The following is a 24,325-nucleotide window of genomic DNA, read 5'->3' as shown; positions in this document are numbered from 1 at the left end:
CCCTGGAGAAGGGAAGGTGTAGGCAGCGCTGTTCCCAAAGGGGCTTTCTCCAGGACAAATGTGGATAAATGAGATAGGTCTTGGTTGTTTCTGTGGCAGTTTTAGAAAAAGCTGTAGCTCTTATACATCACTGAAACAGCCCTTTCCGTTCCTCTTACTCACTCTTAACTCTGCCTGACCTTTTCTGTTCTTTCTTCTCAGCACGTCTGACTCCCCACCTCCTCATATGTGCTGTAACAATTCAGTTTGAATGTGGTTAACATGATGTGTGCTGTTATCAAATTAGACAAGAGCTGATTTTCTCTCAGAAGCGAAGGTTTTATTTGACCTGATACCAATTATGCATGTTTCAGCAGCAAAGTTTGCGTGGAGGGCAAGTCTTCTGACATCTGTATTCTACATTTGCACTGATGTTTGCTTTTCAGCTATAATGCCTTGCGCAATGTTAGAGAAATATGCATGTGTAATACACAGCTCAGTCTTGTCATTCAGAGGAGTCCTCGCAAATGTTCTATTATTTATATATAATGAGATTGCTTTTTGATGTTTCTTTTCAGTTTTTCCTTTTACTGACATATCTCCCCTCTGTTATTGAGATCATCTTGTCTCATCTTTGCCTTCCTTTTCCCCTCAGTTTTGTGTAGCGATCATGACTGAGATGGATGCCTTACTACCCTTGGCAGCAGCTTGCAGAGACAGCTCTCTCCTTGAGGTGCGATCAACCTTTGTAGAAGCGTGTAGCAGGGCAGTGTTTGCCTTGCTAGGCCGTTTGCAGGAGAGGGCCCTGGAGGTACCATCCTCCGCACCCCTGAGGAACCTCCCTGCTCTGCTGGCCACTTGCATTTATGTGGAGCAGCGACTGGAGCACTACCATGCCAGGCTGAAAGATTCAAATTCTACTGCGGCTAAAGTGTAAGGAGAGGATGTTTGCAGGTGTTGATATAATGGTGTGAGAGTATTTTTCATATCTCTGTGTATAAATCTATCTATGTATGTCTTTGTGAGTGATCTTGATTGCCTGCACTTATCAAAACAAACATGGAGATGAGCCCTGTTGTTGGAAAAAAGTACACATACATTTTTACAAAAACTTTAGACAGCATAAAGCTATGTCAAAATAATCAGAAATGTTTTGTTTTCAACATAACCCATGACCTCATCTATATCATGCCTAATCAGTTCCAAGCTTCTGTCAACGGCCTGCTCAACAGATAATAAACTTAATTGCAGAAAACCGAAGTAATATTTTGAAACTATACATTTGAGATCAAGAGGAGTGGACCAGAGAGTAAGAAAGGAGTAGAAATGATTGACAGGAGTTAATGACACCCATATTGTGTCTACATCTGGTGAGTTTTTATGCCCCGTAATACCCCTTTAACCTCTGCTCTCCACACATCCCCCCTAAAGACATCCCCGGTGCCCTCGGTGCTGCTGTTGTCCCACCTTTGGCCCCTTGCACCCCTCCACCTGCACTTGCACCGTGCTCCCTCCGGTCATAAAGTACTTCCCTCTCTCTACACCATCCAGTCCCTCTGGTTTTAAGCCTCCTGCCCCCCTGTTAAACTCCTGCCAGTCTGGAAAGTATAAAGGCAGGCAGATTTAAAGGATATGAAATGTCACACTGAACTTTTAGAATAAATCATAATTTCTTTGATATATTCATTTCACATCATGTTTGTTTGATAGCTTGCTGAATATACAGCAGTCAATTATGCATCTGGATCACAGAATGTGCTCTGTGGATTTGTATACCATCGGCCCCTTTCTTCTTTCATATGATGCCATATGTAGTATAGATAATGTATTGTGATGTAATTACCTTTAAAGGTTTGTTTCTTTCCTCTATGCCTAGACCCCTGACCCTGCTGCCTATTCAGAAGTACAAAGAGACAGCGGAGGCCTTCAGGGAGCAGCTGACCAGTTACTGTATCCAGATTTGTTCCACCTGCATTTTTCAAGACGCAGAGAGTCACCACTGGGCTGACCCCCAACCTTTCTACGAGGTAAAGGGTCCCCACATTTCCCAAACATGTGTCTGGTTCAAATGTATTCCCCCCCAAAGACAACTTAAAAAAAAACATAACCACACCTCTTACATGATAAAGATTTTAAAACGATTTAGCTGTCTTCCTAAACTTAAGTTTTCTGGTATTTTAAATGTTCTCCCTATTTGAGAGTTAAACATTTATCTCGAAATAAAAAAAGACATATGTGACACATATGATGTGCAGTATTGCCATTCCCTTAATTGTAAAAAGTGGAAATTCCAGTGCCACTTGTCTTGGTAGGCTTGTTCTGTAGATTTTGAGGAACTCTAGGAATTATACTCTGGAGATTTCTCTCTTATGCTTTTCATTCCCACAATAGACCTTTACCTCCCACTCTCCCTCTTCTAACCAAGCCTTCTACTCTGAGCTCCCTGAGAACATCTGTGGCTTCCATGCTGCCCCGGGGGCTCCTGGGATTCGACTGTCTGAAGTCTGCAGTCTACACTGGGACTGTCTGGAAACAGCATAGGGCCTCTGAAACTCCCCTACCTTTATGCCCTTAAACCAATCTAAACCTCCTCTCTCTTTCATACTTTACCCTGCTTTTGCCTTTTCCCCCCTTTGTTCCTCCTTCCTTCCCTGGGTCACTGGTGTCAGACAGACCTGCTGTGCGCAGGTGTGTGCTTCTCTTCAAGCATGCCCATGTGCATCTGTACAGATGAATGCATGTGTGAGTGTGCAGCAGCATCTAAGAATGTGCGTTTCATTTGGTGTGTGTGTGTGTGTGTGTGTGTGTGTGTGTGTGTGTGTGTGTGTGTGTGTGTGTGTGTGTGTGTGTGTGTGTGTGTGTGTGTGTGTGTGTGTGTGTGTGTGTGTGTGTGTGTGTGTGTGTGTGTGTGTGTGTGTGTGTGTGTGTGTGTGTGTGTGTGTGTGTGTGTGTGTGTGTGTGTGTGTGTGTGTGTGTGTGTCCATATCTGGTATATATATGTTGTTCTATGCACCAGGATTCAATCTTCTGGATTCCTGGCCATGTTCTCATCTCTCGTAGAGCTCAGTGCAGCTCCTGAGAGACCCTTCTTGTACTTTGTTTTGTTATTTTACATGTAATGGACACATTGTGGTTGGATATTTACTATGGTATAATAACAGCAACAAGGTCAGTTAAGGTGATCAAAGGAAGTTCAGAACATTATTTTTGCTTCCTTCCTTTGCAGGATTTTCCGGGATTTTCCTTCAGAGCATACCGAGCCAATTGAGAGAACACAAAAAGCTGCTATGAGTTTCCAATTTGACTCCATCCTCAGTTTTCTGTCCCAGATACAGTCATCACTGCTGCCAGGCCATCATCTTTAACAGGAATTTGTCCATAGTTGACCTGGCTGGTTAAATAAGGTTTGACTTGAGTGAAGGGATTAAACAGTCAAAACCCACGTGTGGCTGCTCTTGGTTGGGATCCAACGTCTGTGTCTGCGTTTGCTCTGCTGAGTCCACAGGCATAGGATGGCGGCCTAATCCCGGACATAGCGCTTGGTCACGCTCCCCATCAACCACCAATCCCTAAATGACTGGCTCCGGGGAAGAGAGGAAGGGAAATAAATGAGAGAAGGAAAATACAAGATAGATGAGGTGAAGTGGCAGGAAAATGAGAACTGACTGTGGGGAATGATGAGCTTGAAGACGTGAGGAAGTTTTGGATGTGTAAATATCTCCGCCACACACGCGCCTTCCTCTGGAAAAGTTCTTTTTTGAAGGTTAAACAGTAAAAGTAAAAGTAGGCGGTTTAATGAATGAATTATTCTATATATTTTTGCAAAGAGCTGCAGGATAGCAGGATAAGAATCTATTTTCCTCCACCTGTCCTCCCCCTCCCTGTCTGTCTTTCTTTAGTCTCAATCTCATTTTGCAGAGAAGTTCTCGATTTCTCCCCTTCACTCTTTCTCTCGCTGTACATTTGAGCGTGCATGTGCGTGCAAGTGTGTGCCTTTAGTGATGTGTTCTCCAGTTCAGGACTTTCAAGCAGTCTAAAATCCCAGTGGGGGAAGAAACCCAGGTGCAGAGTGCAGGTGGCGTGACCACTGAGACATCCTGGTGTTGACAGACCTGCCTCTGTCTCTCCCTCTCTCTTTCTTCCCCTTCATGTTTTCTCTCTTACTCTCTTTCTTTCTTATATCTCCTTTCGCCTCTTGGTTTTCTCTGTTTTTCTTCACTGTCAATATCCATATCACAATATATCTTCATCATGTGTAACCCCCCACCATCCCCTCCTTGCCATCCACCTCTTTCTTCCACAGGGTGAGCGCTGTTCCTTCTCGGTGCAGATGTGGTTCTACTTCCTGTGTGGGCTCCGTAGCGACTTGTGGGCGATTCTCCCGGCAGAGATGGCCAAGGAGGTGCTGGGACAGGTGCTGTCTGAGACTTTACAGCTGCTGGTGCAAAGATATGCCAGGGCCCGTCCGTCGTACAAGAGACACCTGCAAATCAGGTACTCATCACGTGACATACTGCCCGAGGTTATTTTCACGTGAGATTTCTTGTCACGTTTTGTAATATAAAAGGGGGGGGGGGGGGGGGGGGTTACCTATTTTTTACAAGCCAAAAATCGTTATGACATCATAAAGTGGCCAAAATCTGATCAGCTCATTTTCAGACAGGTTTTTATATAAATGGATCAGGACAAAAAGTGAGCAAATCTTTTTTCCTGAAACTTTCAGAATGTCTTTACACAGAGGGGACACGTTTATGTATAAAAGACATGACAAAGTGGATTTTGCATAATAGGTGACCTTTAAGGCCACTATAATAATATACATAAAAAGTAATATACTTTATATTCTTTAGAAAACTGTTTCTTGATTTAATTTCTGAAAGATGTATGTACAAGTTTCATTTTCACAATATGGAAGAATTACCCTCTGCAGAGCCCACACATAATGGGATGATTACATTACATTACATGTCACTTGTTAGACGCTTTTATCCAAAGCAACTTACATACTCGATACTGTGGACAATCCCCACAGGAGCAATTTGGGGTGAAGTGTCTTGCCCAGTGACATTGCTGACTGCAGTGGGGTTTGAGCCTGTGACGCCCTGATCTGAACACCAGCGCACTATTCCACTGCGTCACACGACTCCTACGATAATGAAGAAAAAAACCTCACCACAAGTTATGTTAGCCTTAGCTTTATGGACTTCTTGTTCATGATGGCTTAATCACTGAGGTTCGTAGTTTATTTCTGACCTTGCAAACAGAAGTTGAGAAAGTATTTTCAATCTCAGCTTTCAACAAACCTGGACCAGAGGTGCTTGTATCTCAACAACTGATTGCAAGGTCAAGATTGAATTTCTAACCCCAGGAATTATATTCTATTTCTATCATCAATTATTCGTTGTTTTGCTGATAATTATAAATGACTTTTGATTGTATGTGCGACATCTTCTTTAACTACCTGTCTTACACATGTATTTGTATATCCAACAAATACTGCACAATATATAGAAATGGCTATGAATTATGCTATCCTAAACTTCACCAGAACCTTTAGACAAAGCCCTACATTTCTCTCTCACTGTTGGCCCCTCAACTCCTGTGGGTCTTGTGGCGGAGGTGGTCTGACGTTGTGTTAGCTTGTCATAGACACACTCTCTGTACAGGCTCAGGGGTCATCTTCTCCATCCTCTTTCTACTCTTAGTAGCTGAAAGATGACAATGAACAGGCTAATATATGACACACAGCAAGAGGATGAGAGAATGACAGAATGAAGTGCATTTTACATGTGTAGCACCACAGGATGTCAACAAAAAGGCTGGTTTATGTTGCTTGGGGATGCATGTGTTTCTTGAGGGACAGTTGTAAAGTGTAAGGCTAGCCTAAACAGATGGTTTTTCAAAGCTTTTACAAGTTATCTATGTTTATAACACTCACATGGGTACTCTTATGCTACCTCATTCCTCTTGTATCAGTCCATCTGTGTGTGTATGTCTTATGATTCAGGCCATAGGAGGAGCATGAATGAAGAGATGAGAGATGATGAGCAGCTTTCCTCAATTTAGGAAACGGATTTAGGGATGTATAAATGTAAAAGCCATGACTTTTATTGTGAAATCCAAATCCCTTAGTACACTGACTATAAATAACAGTTCAATCCCAATGGGGTTCTGTTATCTGACGGGCTGTACTATGAGGCTAATATGTCATGATAAATGGTGGATTTAGCCTTTGAAGACAGAAATGTTTGCATTCAGTTCTATTTCTCTCTCTTCATGTGTTCACATATTCCCTCTCATCTTATTCTTTTTCATCTATACATTTCCCTTTTCTGTTTCCCTCCTCGGTGTCTAAGATGTGACATTACAGCAGTGTTGCTGTATGTGGAGCAGCTTATGTGGAGTGTGTGTAAGAGTCCCGAGGCCTTGTGGCGCTCCAATCCTTCTTCAGCAATTGCCATAATAGCGGGCGGATCAGACTGGCCATACCAAATCCACAGCCTGTGTGAGCAACTCCTGACAGTCCTTGTCATTGTGACTGCACCGCTTTCTTTGCTGTATAGGTGGGCATACATTGTTATATTTGGGTAATTCAGCCTTGAAAACGACGCGCATAATTATTATTTAATGTCAATTATTATTTAATATTAATCTATTGAATAGAGGTACAGTAGTTGCCTTTTGATTCTTATGTCCTAATGGAACTTACATTTAGCCCTACATTTGCCTTAACATAAGTAGGCAACCAAATGTATTACATATGTAAAATACAAAAATACTATGCTTTAACGATATGTTTTAATGAAATCATTCCCTGAAGAAGTATGACCACCAACATAAAATTGAAGATGTCAAATTGCCATTTGTGATCTCAATTTCTTCTAGGATGTTGATGAATAATCCTGGGAAAGAGTCCAAGCCTCAGCATGACAGCCCTGTTGTCCTTTGGCTAAACGCTATCAACCCTGACCTCTTCACAGAGGAGGCCATACGGTATGTAAAATACATACAGTAGGTTCACATTAGCATGTTCACACACAAACTCACTTGCATGCTCTGGTATTTCTTAGCCATCATACACACCTCCACCCACTGTATTGAGAACCATATGTGTGTGTGAGAGTTATAGCCGCATACTATATCTGTGGATATATAACCAGACTTACCCGTGGCCCAGGCCTTCAAGCAAGAGTTGCTGTGGTAATGTAACACAGATGCAAGCTGGGAAAGAACAAAATAATAAATAAACTACCGTAGTCGTTGACACTGATTTTGTTTATGTTGATGGTTGCTGAGGGCTTTACACATGAGGCGTCAACAGAGCACAGTGTGATGTGTGCATGAATGTGTACATGCATGCATACATGTGTGTCCAGTTACTGTTATGACCTCCAAGGTGCAGTCAATCACTCTCCCCCCTCACCCCTAACTCCACCTCCTCCCCTCTCATCTCCCCAATGCCAGAGGTGATGTCATTGCGTGCTGATGGAGTACAAATCAAACTAACCTCAGTTCTCCTGCTCCTAAGTATTGGAGAGCTGAAATTAGTTTATTTTTATGACCTCTTATTTCTTTGCTCCAACCTCCTGCCTGCATGTGAAGGCGCCAGGGGGCCTGCCTGTGGCTTGGGGCCAAATCCACAGGTCCTCATTCAGGACTCTGCCTCTGTGGCCAGATCTCTCTCCAGCCTATTAGAATAAAACACATTGTTATGGTTATTAAATAAAACAATAATACAATCTCAAAGCACGTAAATAAATCATCCAGCATTACAAGCGAAATAAAATCTTCTGAAGTCATGTATTCTGGCCTTATCATTTGTTACACACATTTAGGCTTTGCATTTTTTTCCCGTGTGTGTGTGTGTGTGTGTGTGTGTGTGTGTGTGTGTGTGTGTGTGTGTGTGTGTGTGTGTGTGTGTGTGTGTGTGTGTGTGTGTGTGTGTGTGTGTGTGTGTGTGTGTGTGTGTGTGTGTGTGTGTGTGTGTGTGTGTGTGTGTGTGTGTGTGTGTGTGTGTGTGTGTGTGTGTGTGTGTGTGTGTGTGTGTGTGTGTGTGTGTTTTGTAAGCTGACCCTGCGCTGTAGCTGGCTAGATTTATCAGAGCAGTTAAAAGAGGATTTCTTCTGGATTTGCAGTCCTAGTGACATCATAAATTGCACCGTCAGATTTAGGCATAGTTTTCCTCAGTCAAGCAGCAGGGTGCACCCTGCTCTAGCTTTCTGGCTCAAATGGAATGGTTAATTCTGGGCTGACTCCCCCTGAACCACCTCCCACCTCCTCGCTCTTCCGACAAACTCTGTCCATTCCTACCATTAGATTTTATTGAGATGTATAAAGTAATATGGAGGCACACACATGTCAGCATGCCCTCACACTTGCACACATACACAACCACAAGCACAGGCTCTGAAGGGCACACACACCCACACACACCCACACACACACACACACACACACACACACACACACACACACACACACACACACACACACACACACACACACACACACACACACACACACACACACACACACACACACACACACACACACACACACACACACACTTGCACACACACTCACCAAGGATACGGCTCATTACCCACAGCTGGCTGCAGCCTCTTGGTTATACAAAAGATGTAGGAGGGGGGTAATGCTGTATATTCATGTATTTGGCTGTCTCCCAAATGTTAATTTGGTTTTAGCTGGCCAAGATTAGAGCTAATTCCTTCCCGGTGCACGCTATAAGTAAACGAGAGTAAAGGCATTTGCAGACTTATATCAGGAGTGAGTGACACTAAAGGAAGTTACCATTGTAGCATAAACATAATTTCTACCCAGATTGTCATCAAAGGCAACTGTGATTTCAGTCTCTGTCTTTCACTTGTGAAGCTTTTTCCCTCCTTTGTTGTCTCTTGCGAAATGTACTGCTTTCTGAACACTCACCTGACACTGCAGAACTGTCAACTTTGTTTTCCTTTTTCCCACTCTCAGAGATGGCCTCGTGGGCCAGGCGGCCTCTCTGTGTCAGCTGAGGCTGCTGACCTCTGACCCAGGACACAATCCCAGGTTGCTTCTGCGAATGCTGCTGTACAGAGACTGTCACCTGCCCACAATACTCCTGGAGAACTCTTGTAAGTCTGTTTTTGTATTATATAGGAATGTGTCTGCATAAGTGGGTAAAGTGCAACGTGTGTGTGCAGTACATGCTTAGCTTTCAGGCACTTTAGTTAATTATTAGATATTTCCATTTTTATAATACTGGACCACAGAGTCAATCCCCCAGCGGCCATGAGTGGGATGGTGTTTACCGGTGTCTTAAATATGGTGCTCTAAGAGCCTAAACGAGTTTTACAGACCTTAGATGAGCTCTATCCATTTTATGAAGTTATCATCAGCATCTTTGTCATCATCATCATTTTCACCTTGGTCACCATCATCACTAAATCAATAGAGAGTAGTAATAAACACTCAACAGGCCCAGGCGGAGCACACACGCTGACCTTTAAAGATTTTCCCTTCCTTCTTCTCCCCTCCGCACTGGCAACAGTCTAACCTTTAAAGACTGTTGTGCACTCGCACATTAATTCACATTATAGCGACCTCATTAATAACAACTCTCACTGTCTTGTTCTCTTGCTCGGTCTGAGTCTGGCTCAGAGTCTCTGCAATTCTTCTCCCCGCACGCTGCCGTAAATCAACGCTGGAAGCGCTGACTCTCGCGTGTTATCACGGTGACGGGCTAATTAACCAGGAAGCAGACAGACAGAAGAAACAGCTTGACTGAACGCCTACACTCCAATAAGCCACTTCCCCATACTGTACATGTATATAATGGGTTCTTTCTTGGTGCTCTATTGATATGAATTTGTGTAACTCACTAATAGAGGATAATTCAGTGAGTCACAAATTACCTTAATTGGACTCTACTACTTCCAGTTTATTTAGTGCGTTACAGAACTTGTTAAGGTCAACCGCAGATTGAACAAGACAGTATTATTGACACTTTGTTTAGTTGACAGCACTTTTTCAACAGTGTGGTTGCTCTGTGATACATTTTTTAATACAAAAAACTGCCTTATCAAAGCATACTTACTTGCTAGCGAGCTAACAAGCTGGCTAAGTGACCCCCCTCTGTCTCATAATAAAATTGTAAGTATTTGCAAAAGGATAATTACTCCTCATCAAGTACACAACAAGTATTTTGCTAAATCAGATGATACAACAGGGTGCACAGAGACACACTATCACACACACACATCGCCTTTTTATAATCATCAGCATGTCTGCTTCCAATTACAGAGGTTTGCAGAGAGGGCCCTTGTGGCTGGTTGACTGGTTGTCCGGAAGATAAACAGGTGTATGTCTTGGCTATGTATCAAGGTTGGATAAGCTTTGAGACAGAGAGGGAGGGAAAGAGAGCCAGGAAAAATAAAAAAAGGAACCGAGAAATCGACACAGAAACACCAACAAAAAGCAGAGTTAGTGTGTGCTGCATACATGGTGTGTGCTGCATACATGGTGTATACTCCGAGATGTGCCAGCGCACTGTCATCAGTTCTTTAAGCCATCTTCTGCTCCATAATAGGATCATTACTGAAATGCCCCGAGTTAACATGCCATGCTCTCACCCCAAGTGTACATTTATGTTAGTCACCCCTGTTTCCTTGGAGCATTGTAGCCACACCAGTGACATCATGAACACTTTTTTCCTTGAGGACCAATTACCGGACAGGGAGAGGATTAGATAATAATAATAATGGGTTTAATTTATAACGCGCTTCATATCTGAGTTCAGATCCCGAAGTGCTACAAGCATTTAACATGGAACAAAATAAAAACACGGTAGAATGAATAAGATGCAAGCATAACCCATATTATGCGGCCTAATAGTCTGATTGAAGGTCTGGTTGGTTGAGCACTTTTGAGTGTTATTAAGGCCCGGACACACTAAGCCGATTTTGGCCGCCGATGGGCATCAGGCCGACATTGAGCGTCGACACGCCCTACTCAGATTGGTGTGTCCTGCACCGTCGTGTCTGTTCAGCCGCGCCGACACCTTTTCGGCCGAAAACCCACCGATTCAACATGTTGAAAATAAATCACTCTGATTGGCTGTTCAGCTAGTGAATCAGTGCATGAGAAGCAAAACGGAAGTGAGGGACCCAAACAAACTATTAAGAAGGCAAATCTGAGATTTCTTTTAACTCGAGCTCTCGACACAGGTTCGGGAAATCCCCATGAGCTTCTCGTTGTAGAGTGAAAAGGGAGTTGTTTGTTTATATCCCGCAGTCTGTTCTTCTTCTCTTGGTTATCACGTCTGTCTTCCGGTTGTTGCCTCTTTTGAATGACGAATACACACTACCCCCTCGTGGTAAAAGATTTCCCCCCCATTCGATTAGTTCTAGAGCCGACCCTGCCCGCACCGTTGTGTCTTTTCGGCCGTGCCGACACCTTTCGCCGCCGATTCGACTTGTTGAGTCGGCAAGTCGAATCAGCTGAAGTCTTTTCGACATGTCGAATCGGTAGGTTTTTGGCCAAAAAGGTGTCGGCACGGCCGAAAAGACACGACGGTGCGGGCAGGGTCGGCTCTAGAACTAATCGAATGGGGGGGAAATCATTTACCACGAGGGGGCACACACTGCCGTCAACAACCAACACACAAACACCAACGCAACTTCAATTTCAAAAGATGCTGTAAAGTCTATCGTCTTTCACACACATTCCAGGGGTGTAGTGCTATTTTATAGCACACCTATGACTTGTGCATACATGCACGGTTGTGGCACGACAACCCAAAACAGAAACATATGGACATAGGCCACCATATAAAAAGTGTGCAAATGTATTTAATATCCAATCAATTTGAACATAATTTAAGTGGGGGGTGGACCTCACCTCCTCTATGCGGGTACGGGGGCTCCCCCGGCAAGATTTCTTTTTAAATATTGAAGTTAAAAGCATCAATCTGGTGCACTTTGAGAGCAAAATTAAGAGATCTATGGATACATCTCTCAACACCCATATGAAACAGAACTGTAAACAGATTTTATTTTTCTCTATAGATATTTTACAAATCACTCTCACTTTTTATTAATAACAACTTTATACTCATATTACCCTAACACACACAGAGCCGAGCTTGAATGAAACACAGAGACCCAGAAGTACTTGTTGTAGTACTGTATCATATTATTTTCTATGGCTTTACTGTATAATCAGTATAACAGATGAACAGATCACCACTGGGCTTTCATCTAAACACACAGCCATGTAATGACAACAAAACAAAGGTTGGGGGTCATTGGTCAAGCAACACACCAATCAACAAGCAGCAGTAAGCACACCTCAGGCTGTTTTTTATTTGTATTCTTTATTTCTGATTCATTTCACACCAACAACTTTTAGTGGAAACGTTTTCACTTATAATATGATAGTACAAACAAAAAAAACCCGGCAAAGTGGAAAGGCTTGCCCGCCCCGCGTTGGGGTATGTTATGGTGAAAGAAAAGGAGAGAGATGTAAACACTCAGAGATGGAGACAGGGAGATAGAGGATATCAGTTCTCATCTGGACCTTGAGTGGTGGCAGTGCTTTTTACCTGCCTGTTATTTAGGTGGCTGATATTACTGTCTCTATAATGCAGCAGCTAATTTAGCCTAGTCATTTTAAAATAGTCCAGCATTAGTCAGACGAAGCCTCGCTGCCCTCCATCACAGCGCCCCCTCATTGACTGCTGCATTCCATATACTCTCCCATTCAAATAGCTGTCATCTCCCACACAGCAGACTGACAGACCGCTGGATGTCTGCCACCTCTGGAGCAATGGGCCTTTCCTCAGCAACCCCTGTCAACTTAACACACACACACACACACACACACACACACACACACACACACACACACACACACACACACACACACACACACACACACACACACACACACACACACACACACACACACACACACACACACACACACACACTCTTGTAAGTGCACAAAACACATACAGTATATAGACATCCATATGGTTTACACACGCACACACACCTCCATCCTCAGCCCTGTGCTCAGACAGCAACCCCCACAAGGACACCCTGTCAAAACCTCTTCCTTTTCACTTCCTGTCTCCATGTGCTGTGGGGCCTTTGAAATCTGTTCCTTTTTTTTGTTTTTTTTCCTGGTCTATTTTTCTTCTCCATCTAACACAGATGTGTGTGTTTTTTTTTCTTCCCCTCCTATTTCACAATGCCTTTTGTTCAACCTTTCTGTTAACATGTGTCAGGTTGGCTAGCCTTGACATTTTCCAATGTGTTTTTGTATGAAGAAATCAATGCTGTTTCATAGAATATGGTTTTATATCTTTCACTACCTACATCCATAAGGTTGATATTTTCTGAATCGCAATTCAAAAAACAGTCACATTTTATACTCACCTACACACCCCCTAACTGAAAGTATGTGTGCATATGATATGACTAATCCTCTTCATCTCTTTCTGTATCCTGTTGTGTGTGTCAAGTATTCATGAATATTAACGATTTCATAACTTCATTAGCATTTTGATTTCCCACACATTTATTTGTATTATGCACAAAAGTGTCTAACTGACTCAATCTTTTTTTCTCAGATATTTGCCAAGAGAACAGCTTAGAAATGTCTACAGACAGCTGCAAGGCCGGAGATGACTTCATCGTTGCATTGTTCAAACTCTTCAGTTGCCTGAATAATGTTCCAAACGCCTTGACTCAGTCCCTTCAGCCATACCTGGAAAGGTCACGCATGTGGGAGCATCTCTACACGCTGGCAGGTAAAGTAGCAACCAGCTGCTGCATAATGTTGCAGAACTGAAGTCCTGACTACAGACTTACCCTAACATTAAGAGCTGCAGTACTGCCCTACTATGCATTGTCTGCTTCAAAACCCAATCTTTTTGTGTTAATAGAAAATATACACATACATTTTATTGACACTGTACTTTATATTTATTTTGTTCTGATTGTTACACAGCTGTGTCTTGCTTGGATAACAGCAAATGAATGTGGGTTACTGATTGAGAGACACTAAATCTATTATAGATACGTTTAATACAAAAGTAAGTCTTACCCAATTTCTTTTTTCTAAGGGCCAGTGTTGACATTGCATGCACGTGAGCTAAATCACGACTTAATATGCTTTTAGAGACTGCAATTACTCCCAAACTCTTCCTTTCTCTCCGCCTCTCTCTGGTACATGCTTTGATACAGAGCTTAATCAGAACTCCTGTGGAGTATGGAGCCCCTTTTGGTGGTGATTTTTATATCCTGGTTGAGTGGTAATTATTGTAGCATAAATTAGGGTGATTGAAGAAGAATATTTGGATGGAGACAGAGCAAGGGAGGGGTCGACAGAGGGAACAAACCAAAAAGAGATAGTGTAAGCCAGGGAGAAATTCTAAAAGTCATCCAATCATCATTTATTCTCACAGGGTAATTAGTTTAATTATTTGACTGTGCCAAATCTTTGTATTATAACTTTGGTTACAGGATACCCCCGGTGCCCCCATTTCTATTTAAACTGTTCAACTTGAGTTAACTTTCATAGATTATGTTGAGAGTTGACTATTTCTCCACTTACACTGAGGTTTCATCACACGGTAGCATGTTGTTTCGAATCAATACTCCAGTCAATACTGTAGCGGGCGGTATAAACTCTGAGAACCAAGTGACTTTGAAAAATAGGTCTAGGTCTCACCTGCCACAGAGCGCTTCTCCTTCGGAAAGCTATATCATTTTCTGTTCCGCTCACCTCTTTTCTATGGGTCTGAGGTCACACATTTGTTAGGCCTCCCTGGAGATTTCAGTGCACTTCCAGCGTCGTCACAGCACTATATCTCTCTGTTGTAGCCTTTGGTTTTACAGTCTACACTGTAGGAAGTTTATGGGTGCCATACAACTTCATGCTGTAGCTGCTCATCTTTCAATATGAGAGAGATATGAAAGGGCAGAGCGACAAAAGAAGAGGTGCACCTGGAAAAGCTAGTACAACGTTTGCTGTCAGGCCACCTGGGATTAATCGAGAACATCTGAATTTAACTTGACATTACTCGCTTTTAGTGCATATGCTTCAACAGAATACCTTAGAAGTCTGTTGATGGACAAGTTCTTTATGTCTCCGTATTTTCCAATTGTTTGCAGAGGGGAGTCACCTATTCAGCGTGCTATGACTAGGGGCTATTGCATGTAACCCACTCTAATTTGGTAGCAATCATAAAACTTAATCTACCCTTCATTTTTATGTCAATATTATGGCAAGTCGGTGGGTCTCTGACAAGTTTACAAGTCGAAACGTTTTATGATTTAAGACCTTGTATAGTATTAAACAATTATTTTATTAGAACAGTATTAAATGTTCCTACATACAGTTGGAGGATTAGATATTTTTATTGTGCACTGAGAGACTTCTTTGTATTACACGTCTTTTAAAATAATAAAAAACTGGATTTCCCGTAAAGCAGGCAACATTTTTGCTTATTGAATTCTACTTGACATCATATTCTGAAGGTTCATTTCTATTCATTCTTCTAAAGTGACTAGTGAGTTTTTCAGATGGTGGTCTCAAAAATAGGAAATTGTACCATTGTAGGTCAACTGCACTTAACATTTTTCGTTTGTTAACCTGGTTGAGCAGAGGTGCTTTATTCCAAAGTAGTTAATCTTTCTTTGTGAAGTCACCTGTGTCTTCTTTTTCACTGGCTTTGGACCTTGCTACAGCATCACACTTGACACAGCCTTACATGAACCTGATGCTTGTTTACACACAGGAGAGATGTTTTATTTTTTTATTGCAGCAGCATAACAAAAAAGCATTGATAGATAGAAAGGTCTTTTAGCCTAACTTATTTAACCGCTGCTTGTCTTTTACGGTTTCTCTCAGACACGACCCGGGCTGTACCTGTAGTGATCAGCTGTGTCCGAGCGATCGTTACAAAGTCTATCCACAGCATCCTGATACACCTGGTCTCCATGGTGACTGGTTGGCAGGCCACAGAGGAGCCTAGTGGGGCCTTGTTTAAGCAAAATGTACCAGAGAGCATCCTAGCTAAAATACCCAAGGAGTGGAACTACACACCACTGGAAGCACGCGGAAAGGACACTGCCACTAAGAGTACGTATGTTGGTTGTCACATTTTCAAATGAGCAATACAACATCTGGTGGTTGTTTTCAAAAGCTAACATTTCTTTCTCCTTCCAGCTGTCATATCTGTAACTATCCAAGCCTTATCCCTCATTTTCACCAACCTGCCCTTGGCCGTAGCATCCATACCTCTCCCCATCCGCTACCTCTTCCAAGTGGCAGAGAAACACCTCTCCCAGCATGCTCGGCAGCTGCGCTTAATGGGCCTGTTACTCTGGGCCCTGTTAGGCTGTCTGATCCAGGGCCTGGAGGACCCTGACACACTAGAAGAGATCAGTGGTCTGGCCCTCACCCGTGGGGCGAAGGAACCCCTGTCCCTGCTGGCTGAGTGCCTACAGGCTACCATGGGCATTCAACAGAAGGTACATGATCCGGTCTTTGTACAATAATAATGATAACAATACTATCTATAGTAACTAGCTGGATGTTTTTATTCAAAGTTGGTTAACTGAGAGCATAATACCAACCTGTTGTGTGATTAAAAACCCTGTTACTATCCTTTTAGGATATTGATGGTTGATTTAATGTGTGCCAACAATTCTGACTTATTAACCTTAATGGTCTGCTGTTTGTGTGACAGGGCGTTCCCAAACCAACAGTGCACAAAGTGCTGCAGACTCTGGAGGAGAAAAGACCAAAGTGGACAAACATGCAGCTGCAGAAAGCCCGCAAGCTCTGCTCAGACAGGTGAGAGGTCAACTGCGTGGATTTAGCAAGAGGTGAAGGTCAGAATGGTATTGATGTCATTTATATAACTTTTTCATGCATTCAGGAAAACACTATATTATGGCTATCCATCATTAGTCTCAATTGATATTGATTATTCATGTAGGGCTTCAACAAAAATTGAGGTATCATTTTTTGCAGATGATTTTGATGGTAAAAACTGATTTTTATAAAGTGAATTTCCCAGTACATAATTTTAGTGATTTATCAATAGTAATTGAGATTGAAGGCTGATGAAGGAGGTGGTTCAAACGGATCAAACTGATCAAACTGACTGATGGTGTAGTAAACTACTTGACATTCAAAAGAGATACTGAGTACAACAATGAAAAAAGAATGCAGCTCAGATATGCTTATTTTTAATTGAGCATTTAAATTCTGATGTATCGTATCATCAAGATCATTTTTCATGTTAAAGCTTCATGAGTAAGATCAATGAATCTCAGATGTGTTTGTTGTGGTAAATGATGGACATGTTGTCTGACTGAGTGGACTGCAGGCTGGAGTGATGGGAAAATAGCTTTCACTTTGGGCGGATCTGTGACCTTTGGCTCGCCGTTTTGTAGCTTGTTCCCAGAAACTGTGCCTCTGGTCGCTCACTTCATCATAACAAACTTTGGATACATCCATCCTCATAAAAAGGTGATTCAGTCCCGTACCACAACATGTAAAAATTAAGAGAATGAAATAGATAAAAACACTGATTAGATTACAGCCAGTTCTAGGAAATGCTGTAGGTTCCAGTGACAGGAAGAAGGGCGAGATCGGGGGGGGGGGGGTTAAAAGAGAAGAGATGGGCAATGGAGGGGTGCAGAGGGGGTTGAGTGGAAAAGTGAAAGAAGAGTGATTATGTATCACCTGTCGGAGGCATTCAGTGGGATCATTACTATTCATTAAACTAACCTTCACAGGGTAGTGACGCCTGGCTTGTAAACAATCAGAATACAGTGTCAGAAAGAGAGGGGGAGAGAGAAAGAGAGACACTGGTGTAATAACTCCAAAAAACTACTGGCACTCCACTCAAAGCAACACACACACACACACACACACACACACACACACACACACACACACACACACACACACACACACACACACACACACACACACACAGTACACCCCTCAACAAAGAACATTTGCCCCTTGCGAGCCCTCCCATCTCTGTCCCCTCATCCCACTTTGCCTCCTTCCTTTCCCAACTGCACCCCCCTCCCCACGCCACCCACCTTGTCTTTGCAAAGTAATTTGTAGAGGAGAAGATTATTGTTCTCCATCATGGTGACCCTGGCTGGGCTGACGGGATGCATACACAGATGAAGATGAATGCAGTTATTCCTTGGCGGAGGTCTGCCTCTTTCAGGGCACATTGGCCCTAATGACATGATTGATAGGCTGTCCCAAATCCGGAGGGGCCCTCATTAATCACCCCGCTGACTGAATCCAATCATCTGCTTCACCTGCACAGTGATGGACAGGAAAGGATACAGTACAGGTGCTGACACGGATGCACAGCCACCATCGTCGACAACACCACCGCCGGGCCGTCTGCAAAAGAATGAGGGGATGTTCATGGACGAGAGGGGACTCCTCTTCCTTTGCCACTCTCAATGTCAAGCAGCCAATGGCTGGCTGACAGGCGACACCGTTCCTGCCACCTTATAATTACAAAGGGGAAGAGAGAGAGAGCAGGAACAATGACAGGAAGTGTATGTGAAGGAAAGGTTTGATGGACGGTAGGGTGATATCCATCCATACAGGAAGGGCAGGAAAATGATGCGGGCGTCTGCCAGGGTTGGGGAATGTACATGCATAAGGACCTTGACACACAGTAACACACGCTTAAGAACACACAAACCAATCACTTTTAGTACCCAGCATACTTCGGTTAACATTCCCCTACTGTATGTATCTCATGAATGGAAATGAAAGCAGTACAGTTATTGTGTTATCTAACCCTTTAATAATTTGGCTGTTTTTTTACTTTCGTGCAAGCCTTAACCTGAATGGCCTGAACGTTTATTCCATTTTTTTTTTATTCCCAAGAATTGCATTTCAAAAAACCAAAACAGATAATGAATTCTTATCTCAGGAGTCGTGTTTCAGTCAATTGTTTTTTGCAAATCCAAAATGGTGAAAATTGTACCCAAAATGTTTCACTAAAGTAAAAAAGACTTTCTTAGCCAGAGGTGTAATAGAGATACGAGCTGACACACCCCTATTCCTGTTTCCTCTCTTTCCTCCATGCCTGATTTTTCTGTCTTTGTGTTTACTCTCTCATCTCCTGATTTTCCTATCTCTGTTTCTCTCCTAGTGTTTCTGAGCGAGGAAAGGAGAGCGGAGTCGCTGAACTGACTGAGCAGAAAATAGGCCTGATGCTGCTGGAGGTCTGCCACAAAGCAGGTGGCAGCGACTACCTGAGGCAGATCTATCACATCATCCAAGGCAATGAGGTAGGGAAGCACTCCCTCTCCCCAGCAATTAGGTGGCTGCTGGCCTGAGGCCGCAGGCTGTTCAGGAGGGGGAGACGGAGGGAAGGGGGCTGCTACTTGTGTGCAGTCTGCTTGTTCTGATCTTCTGTTGTTCAGGTGACCTCAAGGGTGCAAACCTACAGTGGTTTCCTGTGTTATACTCTCACCACATGTAGAATAGAGGGAGCCGCATGGAGTTACCACATTCAGCATAGCACTCTTTGTAGGAGATCTGAGTGAGAAAGAGTTCTTAAAAAAAGTTTTCTAAGCTAAACTCTCTTCAGAAAAAAAAAAGTTGAACTGAATGAAATGTGCCCGAGTTAATTGAAACATATATATATATACATAGAGGGCTGGTAAAACAAGTGGGTAAAAAAGAGGACTCCTGGAAAGAAGTAAAAACGACATAAGAAGTGTATCATACAGAAACTTGCAGTTAACTGGTTCTATAAAACCTCCTCGGGTATCTATTTAATTTCAATTAAATTCAAGTTTATATATATAGCCCAAAATCACAAATCCTATTTGTCTCAGAGGGCTTCACAAGTCAACAAACAAGTCAATTTAACATTTCTTCTTTAGTTAAAATCAAACAAAAATGTCAATTATCTACAGCGCACTACATTTACATCCCACAAACAATCTCCTGCTACTGTATATCACAAAGGCAATAATATCTAGACATTACCCACTGAATGACTTTTGGGCTTGTGTCTTAACATAATGGCTCTTAAAGAGGGAAAGATTATCAATAATGGGATGAGGCCTGCAATACTCAATAATACTACAATAATAATGACATTATAAAAGATCAAAACCATATTGTGGATTATTCCAATTTCCCAATACTTTCCAACTTCCCCACCCTGTCTCTGACATTCAGGCACAATGGTTCATACCGAGGACATAAACCTTTTGGAAAAGGTGATGAGCATGTACTCTCATTTTGAGGAAACGATTAATCATATTGTACATCGGTTGGAATTCATTGGCAAATATTAACGGGTAAGTCTCTGTTGGAGAAATGTTCAAGGCAAGGCAAGTTAATTTAGATAGCACTTATTAATAACAGAACAATTCAAAATTCTTTACACAAAACATTTATAGCATGGAAACAAATAAAAAATGAATAGATTAAGAGCCAAGAGAATAGAACATGAAATCAAGCTAAAATTAAATGGGAATAAAAAATACAGTGCATCGTAATATTTAAATATCATATATTTTATTCACACTTCCAGAAGCTTAGAACTTCTCTTGCAGAATGCTATAAGAATCAATACAGTACTAATAGAGTTTTCTTAGCTGGGAAAAGTTGGGCTGATACTCATGTGTTTCTTAGAGACATGGTCCTCCTATAGACTAGTCTATTAGGACACAGTGTGGAATAACACACACATATACATTATTTTGCTGTTCTTGGAATCAATGAACAGCTATAACTCTGCGTAGCAATTGAATAGAATGTGAATAGGATTCCCAGGTAGGCTCTGAGTTACCCTCCTGCTAGCTCGAGTATCTCCACCCAGCCAAGGTCGACGCAAGAACACGAAGGTCAGGGAGAGACCAGGCTGGTGGTGAGGCGGGGGGGGTAGGAGGTTCAGAGGCCATGTCCAGCTGACGGATGGGAATATAGTGAATTCACACCGGGATGCCCATGTACTGTACATAAACACTTAAAGAGATGTACACATATGTTCCTGAACATATTGGATTTTTTTTATACTTTTGTGAGGCTGATCAATTTGGATCTGGGAGAAATGGATTATGTTATGCTTTCATTTTGTCAGCAGTCCAACTGAATAATGAATATTGCAATAGTAAAGAAAAATCCTAATGTCTAGATGCTGAATGTCCTTCAGTGTGCTCCATGAATCTTTCAGTCTGAGGAAGTTTTGTTTTTAAAGTCACTTTTTTGCCTCATTTGGTCTCGGTTTGTCAACCTTTTTCTTCACAGAATATTTTCTGACAGTCTGTCAGTCATGATGTCTATTTCAACCTCCCTCTTCTCTGTCTCTTTTGGTGTTCCCCTCTCTCTTCACTTCCGCCATGGATATAGGAATTACTGATGTCAAACCTAAGTGGAAGCACAAATTCACCCAGTAATCCTCCTCACGTGGTGAACTTTGACCTTGGCTCTGAGAGTCGCATGGACCCCGACTGTTTCAACCCTCTCCACCAGTTTGATCATGTTGGCAAGAAGACGCTGGATCAGGTTTGTCAAGCAGCTTTCCAAGTTGTCATCACGTTTTTATTTGGTAGCAATTTTAGTTTTTTTACATTTACTCTACCTCTATGAAATGTATTTGATATTCTAGTGATCATTGTTGCATCTATGTGTCTTTCGACTTTGTACTGTGTGGATGTACTTTTGATGTGCAGGGTGGTGTCGTTTTTACTTCCTCCCAAGGCCACAAGCTTAATGTTGAAGGTTAGGAGCTGTTAGAGTCTCTAGTGAACTGGATACTGTGGCAATCTCTGAAGTTGTCAGGTCTTTCTGGGGCTCGGCTTTCCTATTCTCCATAGGTCGCTACCTTTTCCAAGCAGCAGTTAGACTAGCAGGAAGAAAAGAATGCTGAAAAGGTGAAAAGAATGTATAATGTTAAAGGATAGTGCAGTCTGAAAGTACACTTCTTTGGAGCTTTGAACCGTATACCCTCTTACCCCAAACTATTCCCCAGGAGTGCCACCATGATGTTCAGTTAATTGTTAGATTTTCTTTTCCGTATAAAGAGGATAAGTTTAGCTAAAAGTGAGAGTTGTAAGCTTTCACCCGCCATGCTCCTCTTCTTTCAAGGGAAATACGACACAATCAACAAAAGCTTGTATTTTCTCAAGAAAGGCTTGTGTGTGTATTTTTATTTAAACAAATATATAAGGATTAGATGTATACACACATTACATCCCTTGTAATGTAGCTCTGTTTGCTGCAATTGTTTTTCAAGAACAGACACGTTTTAATCCTCAGACTTGGCCTGTTTTCGGCTTATCACAGGAGGCTGCATAGCTTTGCATAGAAACACCCTATTAAGAGAATGATTAAAATGCCTTCTCCGCTTCAGGTGCCTGTGTTGTTTGTCAAATAAAATGGAGGGTGGAGGGGAAAAAAGTTACATCCATCAATCACCTACGAGGAAGGAGCTGAGAGGGGGGATGAATGTGGAGGGAACAAGTGGAGTTCTCCTCCTCTAGTCAATAAAACTCAGCCTGGAGTTAAGGTGACATTTTGGCAATCAAAGCAATCAGATTTTTATTTGCTTTCCCAATATGGTGCTAGTGCCAAGTGTGTTTGGGTTTGTTCGAATGCGTGTGTTTACAAAAACGAGAGTAAGAAATGGAGGGAGAGGGGGGGTTGGCGGGGTGCCATTGAAGATGGTAAGAAAATAAAGCAGAGCAGCCACAAGAGTAACGACTCCCTCCCAAAATTGATTTATCTTTCTATAAATGATGGCTACATCCCCCCAAATGGATTTATAAATTAATTGCTGTCTTATTGGAATAAAAACCTTCTTGTGCGGACATGATTGATCGCCTGGTGTCGGTAGCCTGCGCTGAGGACCCCCCTCCTCCTTTGTTAGTGGGTCCCAGCTGGAGCAGTAATGCACTGATGGTATTAACCCTGATTAATAACTAACAATACCCTATCCTCATACATCAACAGAGTGCAGTGGTCGACTGGGCATGGGACTGGCCAAAAGTGCTGGCAGCCTATCAGGGCATGAGTCAGATCACCTTCAAAACTCTGCTGGCCAACAGGTAAAACACTCATTTCACTTAACAGACACATGTCCACTGACAAGGGGAAGGGCTTGCAAACACAAGTGTCTTTACATGTACACAATGAGGCGTTCATTTGGGACTCCGGAGGCAAATTTCCCTCCCTCTCCAAATTCCCTTTTGATTTAACTTCAGCTTAAGCACCAGTCATTTGGGATCGCGTAGCCTAGCTGCTCCTCATCATAGGTACAAACTTCCACTTTGTTCAAAGGCCAAGGGCTCATGTGGTGTTTACCATTGAGGATGATCTTGAGAAAGAACGCTTTTGGAAAGTGTACTGGAGTGCCATAATACCCTGTGTGTGTGTTGAATCATGGGATCCTGTTTTTTGAATGCACATGTGGCTGACTGTTTGCATGGACAAAGTGTGTGCACATTTTGGTAATTTAGGTATGCCTTTTCTTCAGGCCTTGGAACAACCAGGAAGGTAGTAAAAGATTGAAACATTGGGGCTAGCTCAGAAGATGTTAGTACCACCTGATTCCGGATTTGTTTGCCCAGGTCCACCACTCCTTTCCCATCCTCCACCTCCCCCCCACTCTCCTGTTCTGCTTTGCAATGGGCATACATATTTATGCAAGTATGTGACACATATTAGATGGCAATTCTTCAGGCTGTTCCCTGTTCTCCATTCACAGCTGTCACGCTGCCAGCTATCAGGGAGCCATGGGGCTATTGCACCTTGTCTCCACGCCTACGCCCAATCCATTCTAAATCACCGCCATTGTAACACACATACACCTTTGTAACAAAGGGCAAGCTCTGCATCTGCCAAGGACACAGGTCTAATACGGGTGAAGTATGCAGCTCTGTGCTGTGACGAGCTTTGTCGCCTTCATGCCTCTACCCCCTCTTCCCAAACACACACACACTCACACACACACGCACTCCATTCTTCCTCCCCTTACATGATGCTTTGTTGCATGTTAAAACCGATACTGTCATTGCTTGAGTGAGCCAAATTAGTGTTGGGGCATACATGAATAGAAACCGAATGTAGTGGATATAAAGTCTGTTGGAGGAGAGAGGGGGGGGGGAAAAACAGATTGGTCGCAGTTTGAAATAGTGACAGAGATCGAGAGCAGTCAATACTGCCATGGGACCAAAAAGTACGAGGAAGGATGGGAGTGGGAGGGGGTAAAGGTTATATAATTCACCCTAATCTCACAGTATCAAAGTGTCTGAGATTCTGCCAT

The 24,325-nt window shown here is 42.6% G+C and overlaps 1 protein-coding gene across 2 annotated transcripts in view; it reads left to right on the top strand.

Moving 5' to 3' along the window:
* kiaa0825 (KIAA0825 ortholog) overlaps nt 1–24,325 on the top strand; it is a 112,605-nt gene that overhangs the window by 26,705 nt on the left and 61,575 nt on the right. The window contains exons 10-22 of one of the 2 annotated variants that reach the window (XM_079688407.1): nt 635–912; nt 1,856–2,006; nt 4,283–4,473; nt 6,336–6,542; nt 6,865–6,972; nt 8,974–9,113; nt 13,613–13,792; nt 15,898–16,128; nt 16,216–16,520; nt 16,739–16,845; nt 19,196–19,334; nt 21,412–21,567; nt 23,014–23,108. In XM_079688407.1, the coding sequence (XP_079544533.1) occupies nt 635–912; nt 1,856–2,006; nt 4,283–4,473; nt 6,336–6,542; nt 6,865–6,972; nt 8,974–9,113; nt 13,613–13,792; nt 15,898–16,128; nt 16,216–16,520; nt 16,739–16,845; nt 19,196–19,334; nt 21,412–21,567; nt 23,014–23,108 (2,288 nt within the window). The other variant, XM_079688408.1, reaches the window with a different exon arrangement.

This window comes from Notothenia rossii, assembly GCF_949606895.1.
Source record: "Notothenia rossii genome assembly, chromosome: 6".
Lineage (NCBI taxonomy): Eukaryota > Metazoa > Chordata > Actinopteri > Perciformes > Nototheniidae > Notothenia > Notothenia rossii.
Note: the sequence above shows the minus strand (reverse complement) of the source record. Positions and strands in the feature narration are given on the sequence as shown.